General features: G+C 42.3%; 1 protein-coding gene across 6 annotated transcripts in view; it reads left to right on the top strand.

Annotated features, from left to right (window-relative positions):
- MAD1L1 (mitotic arrest deficient 1 like 1) overlaps positions 1-14,903 on the top strand; it is a 346,806-nt gene that overhangs the window by 92,227 nt on the left and 239,676 nt on the right. For 5 of the 6 annotated variants that reach the window (XM_058815936.1, XM_058815934.1, XM_058815935.1 and 2 more), the window contains one exon: positions 9,036-9,180. The exons of the other annotated variant lie outside the window; for it this stretch is intronic. In XM_058815936.1, coding sequence (XP_058671919.1) covers positions 9,036-9,180 — 145 coding nt within the window. The remainder of the gene's footprint in view (positions 1-9,035; positions 9,181-14,903) is intronic. 6 annotated transcript variants of the gene reach the window in all.

Raw genomic sequence — 14,903 nt, 5'->3', positions numbered from 1 at the left:
AGTTTCTTTAGTCTCATTATGTGACACCAGATGGCTGGAGATCAGCTCTGCTCTTCTTTGGGGGTCTGCCTGTGCTTATGTACATGCCCAAAATGGGGGTGTGTGAGAATGTAAAATAATATTACTGGGATGAAGGATACCCCACAGTGGGTGTTTTTGGGGCAGCTTCAGCTAACTCTGCTGTTTTGCTTCATTCTTATATATATGGTTTTGCTTTTATGTGGTTTTTTGTTTTTTTTTTTTTTTTTTTTTTTTTTTTTTTTTTTTTTGTTTGTTTTAATTTAAGTACTATTTTCCCCATGAGAAAAATAGATACTTGAAGCCAAGATCAGGGTTGCAAGGTGAAGCTCTTAGGGGGTGGGAAATCCCAAATTCAAGTCACTTCACACCTCTTTAATCTGGTTTCCTATAGCATGCGGCATTCTCGTTTTGCTTTGCAGAGATGTTGACTTAATGAGCAGCTATTAATGCTTTTCTACAGAGAAATTTAATATTTTATTAGTTACTTCTTATGCTAATTCTGTTATACCAGATGTAAACCGAGGAGAAAGCGTAGCCTTATTTTTGGAGATGCCAATATGGAATATTTACAACTTGCTCTTTCAAAGCACCCAAGGCTTCATAGGGCCTGAGTTAGCCCAGTGTTAGTGCTGAGCACCAAGGGCTGCTTTGGAAAGGTCATGGTACCACCAGGAGCTCTGGCAGAGGCAAGAATTGGAACCAGATTTTTTGGGAGCCTTTCAGTTGCCATAATGTGAGACCATTCTCTTCAAGCAATTTTTGTGCTCCATTAATCTTCCAAATTCTGCAGCAAATGAGGCAGAGATCCTGCAGAAAACAGATGCAGTTAGCAGTGAATCCTGATTTGTTGTTGGAGCATGGTAGAAAAGATCCTACGCTACCATGAGATGTTGCTTGTGCCCAAAGACATGGTGGCACTTCAAAAATCCATGGTTACAGGTCAGGTTATTTGGTCATGGAAATTTCAAGATCTTTGCTGAATTAAAATGCATCCATATTGAGGATTTGAGGATTAGCAGGTCTGTTACAATGCTGTGCTTAATATGGCTTGGATCCTGGTAGACTGCTTTGACACGAGCTGAGTCAAAGCAGGTGGGAGGCAGATATGAGATGGAGTTAAATTGGTGCTTGTGGGAAAGGAGAGCCAAGAGCAGCAGTCTGGCAGAGTGCTTGTCACAGATAGCTGAGTGACTTTGCAGTCATTCCTTTGCTTTTATCTGCACCAGCGTCCCATGGGGAAATGCTGGGGGGTAGCACTTAATTGTTTGGGTTTATTTGTTGTCAACAAGTAACACTATGAATTCTCTTCTGAGTCCCTAGTGAAAACTGAGACAAGTTTTCATCACATAACCTGGAGGGGTTTTCACTGACAAAAACCTGATGCTGAAATGCTGAGCTGTAGCTCTGGATTTTAGTCAGAGTTATGGTGAGGGTCCATCACTGAATTGTTCTGCAAAAAATACCTCAGACAATTGTGTTTCTGTAAATTTGTTCAGGTAGTCTTAGGTTCAGATATTAAAAAAAAGAAAAGTGACTGAGCAGTAATATACAATCCTCATTTCAATCCTCATTTCACTGTGGAGTACTGTAATGCACATTGGAAATGAGGTCTCATTGGAAAAGGTAATTTGAAAAAGATCCACAGAACCTTCACAAAGCTGTAATGAGTCACCAGTCTGTGAGGACTCACTTGCTATATTGCAGTGGAGGGTTTAATGTTTTGTTTTTCTCATCTAAACACTTTGACCCTTCTTATTTTATTAAGATAAGCCATTATCTAGCTGTCAAGAGCCTAGAATTTCTGCAGATTTGTTTGCTGACAAGTTGGTTCAGCACGACCATTCTCCTACTCATTTCTTTCCGCACTTCAAGCAAATTTTCTTTTTTTTCTGCTCCTCTTTATCAGTTCTTTATTCTTTAGCGCTCCTCAGCTCTCATGCTATTCCCAGATGACTTTCCCACTCTCTGGATAAGCGTTGGTTGGAATGTATAACAGAAATTGGAAATATTCTTAGTCACTTGTGGTGTTCATGTTACCAGTTGCTGCGCTGGAGAGTTGCCCCAGTGACTTCACAGCTTACTGGGAGAGACAAGAGTTATTATGTGCACTTTATAAAGCAAATAATATTGGACTGGGTTGAGAAAACTGTGCAATGCCTTCACTTGTGACTGTGCATCAAACTGAAATCATTGGGGCTTGTATTTGGGGCTGAGTGGTGGGGAAGGACTGAGGTAGGGACTTAATCCCTATAGTGAAGGAGCAGTAGGAAATATTAGTACAAAACAGAGTGAGAAGTTTTGACTTTCTTCATCATATTTAGGCACAGCCATGAGCTCCTCCAGCCCACAAGTGTGATCACAGATTGGTAACTGGTGGGGCCAACTGCATTATTTATTCTGGTTCAGACTGAAATGAAATCATCGAGGGCAATTTTCTGTGTCACACTTCAAGGTCAGATGAGAGTATTTATTATTCCTTCTCTGTTTATCTGTGAATGCAAATTGAATTTAGTGATTCAAATTGATGAAATGTTAGAAATACAAAACTCATCAGAGCCGACATGAAGAGAAATTACTGGGTAGAGCTGGCCAGTGACTTCACCAGCCCATGTACAGGCCTCTGTTTAGATTAGTAATTATTTCAGTCTTTGGGTTTTTTCATTCAGAGTTTTGTTCCAGTTGTTGTCATTTTTGTTTTCAAAGAAAAAAATGTAATAACACTTTGAAGCATTTAGAATTTGAATTAGATGATGTAAATTAAGCCAGCTGCAGGGAGAGCGCTCACATCCTGGCTGGAGAAAAGGTTTCCTTTCAAAATTCTTCCTTGGATTTTTCTTTGAGGGCTTGTTTGTTTATTTTTCCTCTCTCCTGTGACAGTACTCTTTCTCCAGTATTTTATTCCCTTGTGCTGGATGCTCAAATCTGGGTGAGGGGTGATAGGGAGGGGAGCAGACATTTGACATCTTCTGGTGCTGAAGCTCCACAGATTCCCTTACTGACAGCATCATCCACAGGCTGACCTGCCTCACTGTCCAGGGTTGGCAGGAGAGTCAAAATGAGGAGCTGCAAGGTGGAGCAAGTGAACACAGCTCCAGATGGAGTACTGGGAGTGCAGGTGCTCCTTTCCCAGCTCCCTGTGATGCATTTTGAGCAGCTCACTGAACATCTTGGCTTGCTGTGGTGGGTCAGTGTGTGCTCAGAGGGTATCTGTGGGCATGCTGTTCCCTGCAGTGTAGGAAAGTGCACCTTAAACTTGTTCTTATCACAGAATGGGAGTGGAAAATCCTTTTCAGTGAATGCCCTTTTAAAGTAGTCCATCCTCCGTACTTGCCAAATGCCACATGCAACTGATGATGCAGGGAGAGATGACACATGTTGTACTGGCTCTATGCTGTGTTAATCATCCTAGAGGACTCTTGTTTTAAACTTCTGCTTTTTAATTACTTGCATTTTATTAAGAACATTTAGTATTTGCCTCTCTCCAAGCACTGCAGAGGGAATCTATTTGTTCAGGGTGTAACTGATGTCTGACTTGTTGAGGATTCAGAACAAGAGCCATGAGCATCTGCACATAGCAAAGGCCCTTGAAGATTTGTAGGCATAAGCTAATATTAATCACTTTGTTTATTTAGCTATCAGAAGAATTTCTCCTGCAGCCACTGAAGGCAGCAGCATTTTCAAGTGTAGTAAGTGCACAGCCAGGAGTGTGGGCTCAATGGTTCTTAAATGCCAGTACAAGTTTTATTTGCCAAATAAATGCCTTTGGTAGAAGCTTTGGCCTTATGAACACTTCAGGTTTAGAAGCTTAGGAAAAGGACATTTATGCCTGTAGTTACCTCCCCCTTGAAATATTTTTCGTTCCAGAATTTAGTGATGGATGTTGAAACTATTGATGTTTCCACATGAAACCAAAACTAACCACAGACATTCCTCATTTGCTGAGACACTGCTCTCATTCTCATCTTGATGGTGATGTGGAAGGCATGTTGAGGACTGTGATTCTCACCTTGAGTGGCTGAATCAGTGTCTGCTCAGGTGGAGCCACCCTGGGCTGTGTGTTTGGAAATGTTCCTGGGCTCCTGTGGGTCACTGCTGTCAGCACAGCCCTGTGTGTGTTGACCCTGCAGTGGAAGGAAGCTCAGGGTGCCTGATATGAATTTATTTCAGTGAATCTTAACACCTGCCTGTCAATTATGGCCATTGTACTGGGGCTGGGGCAGAAAATGTGGGTCATTTCTTTTCTCTAACTGCTCACTTTGGTGGAACTGTGTTTCCAAGCTTGATGGTTACACTGCTGGTTAGGGAGTAAAATTAAATAGTGTCTCACAGATAAAACATTGTCAGTGTACCAATAAAGCTCCAAATGTCTGTCTGCTTCTTACCCATTTCATCTGGCCACACTAGCAAAATAATTCTCTTTATGTTGTTCCCTCATTATAAATTCAATGTGATTTGAATCTTCCTTTTGTGTCTAGCAGCAAGATGATGTATGATCTGTTTGCTTTTGAATGATTTGTGATTTATGGAAGCCAGGTCTGGTGAGTTATACAGAAGATCTTTGAGAAAATACAAGGTGTGAAAATACAAGAGAAAGTTTGCAGATGTTTGCTGAGGACCTGGGAGAAATAAATAGCAAGAAGAAAGAGTGTTTTCCCACCAACTCTCTGTAGACCATTTCATGTAGTATTTTGTGTAGCAGTATTTCATAGGACTCTCTGTGAGGCACACTTAAAGCTTTAAATAAAATATAGCCCCTGTGATAACTTCTACTAAAGATGTTCATATTTTGTGTCATTTTTCTTTCTGAATATAGTGAGCAAATAGACAACACAAACCTGTTGGCCCTCACATCTCCCACAGTCCCAGGGGCAGGGCAGGGTGCTACTGCTTCCATATAGCCACAGATCTGTCTGTGGAGAAGAAAGGAAGCAGAAAGAGATGCCAATCTTATTGTAAAAATTTAGTATTTATTTATATATAATTATAGTAAAAATTTAGCACCCAAACTTCTGAATTTTGAGCTGAAACATTTGTAGCACTAAAGTTTTCTCCTTCCTGACGGTGTTTTTTCTGCCTTAAATGTTAAACTAGTTCAGGCTAGTTCAATAAACTAGTTCCATCTGTAGCTGTGTTCTCAGAGCCCCAATCAGTCTTTTCAGCAGCATTTTGTAATGGATCAGTTTTGTCCCTTTTTAACATTGGATGGATATTTTTCTGTTTTGCCAAGCATCACCTTTTCTTTCCTGTCTTCTGTCCCTATTTAAGTCAAACTGTTTTCATCTTCTCCCTTCTGTTTTTCCTTTTCAATTCCCATCCTGGATAGTGCTGAGGGGGGAAGTTGTGTCAGAAATTGGAGGTTGGAAGAATCCTTGAGGGAGAGCACAGGCAGGGATGTCCTGTTGCTATCCACTGGAAAAATAAAGACATGCTGGAGTTGCTTATGCCTTTGTGTTTTTTCAGAAAACCTGTGGGGGAGGAACTGGAATGAAAATAACATTTTTTGTTCAGCCCTGTGTTTATCAGTTTCCAGTCTGGTTTATGCGCGTACGTGTGGATTCATTGAGATGCCTGCGAGTTGTCAACTTTCAGGAGCGGGTGTTCCTTCATCCAAATGTCTCGCTGCAAAACAATTTCCCCTGCTCCTTTTTGCCTCATTAGCTTCTGCATTAACCCTTTTTGGTGCGCCCTGACACGAGGATGCTGATGGCTGCAGTGAATTTCTCTGTTCAGCTCAGAGTGTTTCTGTGCTGGTGCTGTCACCGTGTTCTCCCCCTGTGCTCGCTCACTGCTCTGCCCATCACACTCTGCTTTTCTCTTTGATGTGCTCTCCCTCCTGGCAGCTGGCCCGGGTAGATACACGTGTCTCATCTTCTGCTGAGCTACAACATGACCCAGACAGTGTTCCTCTTCTAATTGTCGCTGTGGACCCCTTGTTTTCCACCCAGCTTCACACACAGACTGCTTCTGGCATCCTGTTTGCTTTCCTTGTGGTTTTATTATTATTTTTTTTAGTCACTCTGAGGTGGTAACTTGGCTACTGGAAGGATGGAATGATTAAAATAATGTTTTATGGATCACTGGGGGGTGGGCTGGGGGGAGCTGTCGGCTGCTTTTGTCATTTTTGAAGGAGATTATTAAAATGTATCTTATAGCTTCAGTATTCACTGTGTGCCCTCATTGTTCTCAGTCTTTCAAAGAATATTCTGGAAAATGAAGTTTTATCATTAAGATTGCATTAAAGTGGATTACAGAAGGGAAGAGCAAAAAATGAAGAGTCTCAAACAGCTCAGAACAGAAATATGTTGGCGTCTCATTCACTGGGCTGTGGAACGAGGAACATTAATAGGCTGATAAACAGAAATGACTTTTTCTCTTTAAGGCTTAAAAGGTTTACTTTGAACTTGCAAAGATTTTTTAAAATGCCACTTCCCTAAGCTTATGTTGAATGGAGAACTTTGTGCCTCTTTTATTTTATTTTTTAATGCTCATATTGAGTGAGCAATTACTTCTGAAAAGCCATAGGTGTCATCAGGGTGGAAGAAGAGTGCACAAGTCTGGCTTTAAAGGCTTTTGCTTCTGAGCACCTACTTGCAAATCCTGTTTTGTGTCAATAAGAAGGAGCACTTTCCTTTTGGATTTTTCCTTATGGAAGCAGCTCATGCTGTATTTGGTGCAGTTTCTGGAAGAATTATCAATCTGCCCAAAGAGAGAAAGAAAGGATCTCAATAATGTACTTTGGCATGGTGTGGAGAGTTGTGAGGAAGTTGAATTTCACGCCTCCCATAGCAAGGAAACCTATGGTAGCAGTCAGTTCAGGGAGCTTGAGGATTGTCCTTGCTTTCAGAGCCATCTCTGGCATTTGAATTTTAGGTACATTAACATCACATTTGTACTGAGGCTGAAATATAAACAGATGAAGGTGCTATTTCCATGCAGTGGCTGAGGAAATTGCCCATTTGTCTCTCTTTGCTCAACTTCTCTCATGTTTTTAAGCAGTTGTTTTCCAACCTAGCTTGAAGGGTTTGTGTGTGGCTGAATGTCTGTGCTCTCCATGAGACGTGAATCTCAAATATTTTTCATTCTTTTGGGAAGGAAACCTAGCACATATCTCATTTTTCTTGGTGAATGTCAAATCAATCATCATTTGTTGGTCCACTCAACATTTATAGAAATAAGTCACAATATTGGGAGATTAAGAAAAAAGATTGCTCCATTGCCTTATCAAAATGTTTTGCAATAATCAAATGTGAGATTTTTGCTGTTTCAGGGTAATTTATCTTATGCTTGCATTTTTTCCTTTTGTTCTGACTCTAATCAGGACAAAGGTTCTTTGATAAAGAAAAAGATATTTGCAGTAAGGTTTCTGTAGTGTGATTTTAATTGTTACAACACATGTATCACAGTTAATGAGGGTTTTGTACTTATATTTACCCTAGGCATAACAAGGAATGTTGTTGAACAAACTGTAATAAATCCTAAGGCAGAAATTGAGGTTACCAGGAATTAACCCCTCATTTCTGCCCTGTTTTGAGGGCAAGCTTGACAGGCTGCCCCACAGACATGTTCCACCACCAGAGATGTTACTCTTGGCACAGGTGCCCTCCTTAGCTGATTAATTAAAACAGGTGCAAGGAAGGAGTGGTGCCCTGGTAATGCAATTATCCAGTTTCAAATGCAGATGTGAAGCCCTCTTGATGAACCTTCCCACCTGAATACAGCAATGAAGAGACTCTTTCACAGTTCCCAATTATTTAATTGGTTTGTGAATGGTTCCAAATTGAATTGGAGCTTTAAACAGGTTTCTAATTCATTCAGTGCTTTAAAACAAATACTTTATTCTAAGAGAAGGATTTTGAGGTAGGGAGACAGCTGCTTTGGAATTCTTGTGAATTCCTACATACATTTCCCAAAGAATACAATTTGGTGACCTGGCAGTGCAGGTTGTACTTGATTTATGCTAGAAGTGTTCTTTAAGTATTCCCTTTTGGATCTATCTAAACAGTACCTTAACAGTAGTGCTATTTTATTTACAGCGCTTTTATTTCTTTTCTTTCAAATATAATGATGAATAAGACCCCTTGGAAGCAATCATAAATTTTCTGGTGGTGTTTCCTGCATTAGAGAAACAAAGTTCTTCTGTTCCTGACTAAGCTGCAGATGTTGAGTTTGATCTTTCTTGATCTTGCTTGCTTGAGGGTTTTCGACTTGTGTGCAACACTTTTATTTCATGTCCTGCTCACTCATTAAATACTTAGTGCAGTCTTGGATAAACTCATCATATTTAAATAATGAACAGACTCTTAATCACAGGAGTGGTTCCACTTTTATTTTGTTATTGATCAAGTGCTTTGCCAGCGGCTGGTGTGTGATGAGCTGCCTGATGTGAGCCTGGGAGCAGCTGCCCCTGTGTCCAGCAGCACTGTGGGGCTGAAGGGCACACCTGGAGGAGCTCACAGGGCCAGGCTGTTCTGGTTTAAGTGAGAATCATGTGCACATCTCAAAAGAAGTGCCAGTCTGCTCCCTCAGAAGACATTTGTCTTCCACCATAGGTTGCTGGCAAGACCAATGTGCAGGTAGTGTGGCTGCAATTACTTGCTAAGTACTATCTGTCAGTCAAAGCAGATAATAGTAAACCTGCTTTTTCTTCTCTTTTGTTAGAAAAAAAGGAAAAAATCCGGTGGAACCCAAGAGTGTGGGTTGCTTGTTGAAAACAAGACACGTTCTCAAAGGCAAACTGACTGATTTTGAAACAGATGTGCAATTATTTAAATGTTTCCTACCCGTGAGGTTCCAGTAATTGTCTCATGCTGCACAAGAAGGCTGTCCCTGGGGTGGTTCCTCTCTCATATCTTTTTCTGACAACAGCTGATAATGAGAATGCAGCAGCCCAGTTTCCAGCAGTGCAGCTGTAGGATCAGAGTGACACAGCCATGGTCACGCTTCTCCTCTGAGGCTTTCCTGATGTCTCTGAGAGGCAGCACTCAGGAGTTACAGGTGTGTCCTATCTCTCCTAGTGCCAGGATGCTGGAGAAGGCCAGGCAGCAGCTGCAGGAGGAGCTCCTGTGTGTCCAGAGCCAGCTCTTGGATGAGAAGAAGAAACGGGAGCACCAGGAAGCGCTGGTCAGGCGGCTGCAGAAACGCGTGGTGCTCCTCACCAAGGTGAGCCTGGAAAAGCACATGTCCTGTCCTTATTTCTTTCTGCCAGGTGCAGTCCTTCCTATTTCTTCTTTGTTCACCTCTATAATTGGTGCTACAAAACTGTTCTGGGGTCTTTGCACAATGAGTGCTGTGGGAGACATGGAACCTGTCTTTAGGGCTTCACTGGAATGGAAGTACCAGTGCCTCCTAAAGCTGTGCTCGTGTTCCCCCAGCTGGGCTCGTGCTGTGCTGAGGAAATGTGATTTTGTCTGAGCCTTGGCATCCATGTGAGGGCAGAGAACTGAATCATGTTGTTGCTGGAGTGTTTTGAGCCACTGGAGGGAATTTATAATGGCTTTGGCTGCATTGCCTCCTTTCCTAAAGAGAACGAAGTGGCAGTACCTTGTCAACTGTTCCTGTGGAAAAACAATTTACAGGGAGTAAGAGATTTGCCTTCCTCTTACGCTGGAAGTCTGTTCAAATGTAATGGCAAGCACTAGACCAGTAAATTGAAAATACGTTTTAAGATTCCTTCTATAGAATATATCAAAGGGGTCTGCATCATCCTATATCAGGTGTGCTCTCATGATGAAATTCTATACAATAATTCTGAAGTCTGCAGAGCATTGAAAATTTTATATTAAATTCTGAGAGCTCGCTTTCCACAAAGGGAATAATAATTTGCTGTAGCCAGAATGAGAGTTACTTCACTTTCCAAGAATACTCCTTGCAAAATTTCCCCCATCTGAGCAATCTCCCTGGTGTTATAAAAGCTGCTCACGTAAACGAGCTTATGTGTGTGCAGAAGGTCAGACTCCAGTAGTCAGAGCTCATGAGAGGGAGCCAGGCACATCACCACGTGGGGAGGCAGGAGGGGAATGAGCTGCTGTGGTGCCTGAGCTTTAGACTTTGATTTCCAGTGTCAACGAAAGCATTTTGATCGATTTTAATTGTGCTGCGCCCAATTTTGTGTAATTCCCGTGTCATTGGTGAGCCAAGGAAGCTGTGATGTATGGTGCAGCAAGCAGGGCTCTCGAAGCATGATGCAGCCACTTTACAAGAGGATATTCCATCAGATCTTCTGACTGCAGAGTTTGATGCCATGGAGAGTCACAGAAGTGCAGAGAGGAAAATGACAGCGGTTCTGTCAGCCTCACACTGAGGCAGGCACTGCAGGCAGGGTGGATGGACCAAACTCTCTCCATGGAAACAGAAAAGGCATCTCCTCTCTCCTCTCAGCCCCCTCCTGCCCCAGCAGCAGGCAGCTCTCTGTGATGTTCTGGTTTGGGATTGCCATGGCTGGATAAGACACAGGTGCATACTAAGCCCTATAAAAACCCTGTTTTTATAACCTTTTCAGCTGTCTGATATTGTGCTGGACTGCTCAGCCCTGAAGGAAGTTTCTCAGATGGTTTCTAAAATATTCCCTTTGTTAACTTATTTCCAGTGCTCAGCAGAAACACTTTTTGTCATAGAACACAAAAATATCATTACTTTTCTTTAAGTACTGGACAAAACCACAACATTACTTTGTCATGTGATGGATTGTACCCTGATTTATATGGAAAGACAAACCTTTGCTTTGTTTGCTGTGCTCCCCCTGAGGAGGAGCATAGGAAAAGTTGGAAGTGTTCTTCATCAGACCATGGCAAATAAACTTGTGTTTTGACAGGGGAGGTTTTCAGTGTGCTCAGTCATTCCTCAACTGACCTGTTTTGAAGGAATAAAGACTTTGCTGTTCTCTGAAAATTTATATTCCATCCAGAGAATGCTGGGGTCCTTTGTGAAGGAGCACATGCATTATGGTACTTGGACAATCTATCCTCAGCACTGTTTCTCCTGCTGGTTGCTCTTCTCATGCAAAATCAGAAGAAAGAATTTCATTTAATTAAAAAAGTATGATATTGTGATTTAAAATGAGATTGAGCAAATACATTTCCTGTCAAAAATAATTATTTTACATTGAAAGCATATCACCTAGAATGGTATTTAATCATCTAATTAGTGGCATCAGTACTGTGGTGTGCTTTTATGTAATTTGAGAATGGAAAAGATGAGTTCTCTCTATTCAATCTTTGTCTTGTTAAATAGGACTGTGAAAATCTAATTTGGGGGAGAGTATTATATATATGATTGAAATGCTATTGCTTTTGATAGTATGACTTCTGCATTTGTGCATGTTTGACCCTCTGCTAGGGCAGTGAATCAGTTCCTGTGTGCTGAGCAAACAGGGCCTAGAAGGCAGCAGAGGTGTTCAACAGTGCAAGTTTAATACTGTAACAGTTTTCCTTTCTTTGGGCTCAGGTTGGAACCTGGAAGTCTCAGTTCTAGAATATGTTTTAAAATAGGAATAGAAAGAAGTAAGTTGTTTTTTTGTTTGGTAACAGCAGGACCAAATATTTCAGTGGTAAATGTACTCTTTTCAGGGGGTACTTGCTTTGTCAGTCTGACTCCTTCTCACTGCTATGGCTGCTGATTTTTTCCCCGAGATTGAAGCAATATTTTGTGGCTTTTACAGACTGCCAGTCCCACTTTTCAGTCATGCACAGTTGCTATTTGCCACAGTCTGTCTGTCTTGGCTGCTGTTGTATTTCCATCCCAGTGCATTTAACCTCTCTGTCCATTGCTTCCTTCCTTGCCTCATTTGCTTCTTTTGGGCTTTCTTGATCTTACTCGGGCCTTTCCAGTTGGTTTAGTGACACAGTTGTCAGTGTGGGACACTTCAGTGCATCCCTGCAGATCTCTGTTCCCTGGCAGAGCATTCTCCACTCTCTGGGTGTCCCTGCAGTGCTCCGGCCCCATCCATTCCACCACTGGGTGTGGGAGCTGCATCCTGATTATTCCTGCTCACAAACTGCTCTTCAGACTATGTTGGTTGATCATTTTGTCCCACATGCCCTTGTAAATCTGGGCAGGACTGGAGTTTGCAGATTTACATGAATTCAACGAAACATGAGGCTGGGTTAGGGTACCACTAAGGCTCTCGACATTGATGGCTGGGAGGTTTCTTCTGCAGTGTCACTCCCTTCACTTGAGGTGATGAAACAGAAATTGATGTTTGAAGGGATGGATTCACTCTCTCTCTCAGAGATCTGCCTGGCTGGGTTTGCTGTCTGTCATGCTTTTTGCTGTCCCTTAGCTTAGAGTTTTGGGAAAATCTTTCATTTTTGCTTTAGCTCCTGAGGTAGTTGTGATACAGCAGTCCTGGGAGATACCTGAAATGCTGGGGAAACACCTGGTCCACCTCTGCCCTTTTGTCTGTTTGATTTACTGCTGCATTTGCTTTGAATGCCATGTTTACTCACACAGTTTTGTATTTGACTTTTGTGTTGTCCTTAAGCTTTTGAGTGTTTCTCTCAAAGAAAGACTACTCCTGGTCTTTGCTTATGAAGTGGGCTTGTTAAAAACAGTCAATTCTGCTACTGAATGGCTAAAATTGGAATCCCTTAAGAAATTTTATGTGACATAGAGGCTTCCCAAAATGAAAAATCCTTTCTGAAAATCTTCGTCTGAGTGTAAGCAGCTGATTGAGTCAGTATTTCATGGAAAGCCAGCTCTGGTTATTTATTTCAGGAGGGCAGCTTCCAGAGGGCACAACTGGGCCTTGTGCTGCAGAAGTGTTGCTGGAGAACAGCAATAAAGGCCCCCTCAAAAGCCCCCAAAGCCCTCTGATGTGGAGGGCCAAAGATTGGCCATCATCTGCTCCTCTCTCCAAGTGATTTTACCTGGTTGTGATCAGCCCTTACTGAGTTTCTGACTTGGCTGCTGCCAGGGTTCAAACCTGGAGCCTCTTCCCTGCACGAGTTCAGTTCAGTGACTCCTGAAAGCAGTGATTCCTTCTGTGCCCAGGAGGAATTTCTGCAAGGAGCTCTGGAGTGCATGGGATCAGCCCGCAGCACTGCAGGTTTCACCAGAGACAAAATGCCCTGCTTCCTGCAGCCAGGGTGTGATCCTTTGCAGGAAGCTCAAAACTCAAAATGGGAAGCCCAATTTCAGTTCCTTTGTGTAACTTATTCCAAATTAGTCTAATTTGTTCCTGAAATTATGGGCTTAATGAGTGCACACTGCCATAATTGCAGCCCTTGCTCTCATCTAAGGCACAGCACAACGACTGAACCAAGCTGCTTGTGTTGGATGTTGATGTTTCACTGTGTTTATTTCCTGTCTGTGCACTTATCTGCCTTTGGGTACTCTGCTGCCCAGAGAAGAGACTGAAAAATTCCCTTTTGTTTCCTGGGCTCTCAACCATATCATGTGATATGATAGGAAATCAGTTTCTATTGAGACATAATTTAGGCCATCACCATAAAAGTTCAAGATTAAACAAGTATTGATTAACCAACTCCAGCTGACTGCTGATACCACATGTTCCTGGAGATATCAGTCAGTGTGAAGTGTATTAGTGACTCCCAGAGCTGAGAATGGTAAAAATGCATCAGAAATGGGACTAGGTAATTAAACTGTTCATTAAGCATGGCAGATGCAGAGTTCATGACTTGATTTGCCATCTGCTTTGTTTTGTAGTTAGTAAAGATTTAAAATAATGCTGATGGCTTCTCTGTCACATTGGGTCCTGCAGGATGTTTTTTCTGAGGAGGTGGATAGATGATTTTAAAGCACAGGGAAGGATCCTAAAGTTCTGGGTGTGCAGCAAAGAAGGTGAATTAACCCTTTTGCTGGGATATAAATTGGAAGATAAATTGTAAATACAGCAGTCAGTGCTGCACTCAGCAGCACTAGAAACAGGGACTTTGGCAAAGCTCATCCTTGTGTCAGAATTTTTGGGCATCACATCCTGAGCTGTGCTCTGCATCCAGGCAGCACAGCTGGTCTTGGGGCAGCTCTGAGCCGCTCCTGGGAGCTGTGAGCAGTATCCAGAGTATCCAGTGCTTTCTCTGGCTGTTATCACTCTCATCGCTTCCTTCCTCAGTCCATGTCATGATTCTGTGGATGGCATTTCAGCAGTGCAGGTGCATCCCCAGCTGTGCTGCTGTCCACACCTGGTTGTTAAGTGCTGTCAGCCTGAGCCTGGCCAAACCTTTCCCTCTGCTCAGTGTGTCTCCCCTTTGTAGGTTTATACAAATTCAGGGAAGTTTACCTTCCTTTTTAATCCTTTTAAGGGGATTCCAGATCTCCCTCTCCAGGCATTAAGCAAGGCAGGTTTTGTGAGTGCTTCCTTGGACCATCCATCCTTGAGAAGAGGGAAACAGGACACTCTGTGTTTGAAGGAGACCCAGCAGCCTTTTAAATTGAGCGCAGGTCTCTGTAATTTCAACTTGATTATATTAATCAGTTCAACAATTTCAGAGAAAAGGTGTTTGGTAGTTGGGGGTGGAGGAGGATAATAGCAGAAGGAGACAGAAGATCATTAACAGGTGTGGGAAAGAGGCAAAGAGAGAATTGATGCGTAGGGTGCAGGGGCTCAGAACAGGTCACTGCTGAATTTTAATCTTTGGTAACCAGTAGCATCATCAATTTAAATTCCCAGACTGCTTTTGTAGGGTGACTTTATTAAAAAATGAAGACCAACAGGTCAGAGACGAGGTAGGTGCTTTTATGAATAATTCTCTGCCCTGTGAGCTGCTGTTAAAATGCTCCTGAGATCAGTTTGATGAGGGATGGTTGCTGGGCTTCATGTTGTGATTTCCACAGGAGTGTCTGGATTACTGGGTAAAGGGTGCTGAGTTTTGTGAGGAGAAAGCAGAATCTGGGGGTTTGATGACTGTTTCCATAGACATTCTTTG

The sequence above is a fragment of the Ammospiza caudacuta genome, chromosome 17 (assembly GCF_027887145.1).
Source record: "Ammospiza caudacuta isolate bAmmCau1 chromosome 17, bAmmCau1.pri, whole genome shotgun sequence".
Classification (NCBI taxonomy): Eukaryota; Metazoa; Chordata; class Aves; order Passeriformes; family Passerellidae; genus Ammospiza; species Ammospiza caudacuta.
Note: the sequence above shows the minus strand (reverse complement) of the source record. Positions and strands in the feature narration are given on the sequence as shown.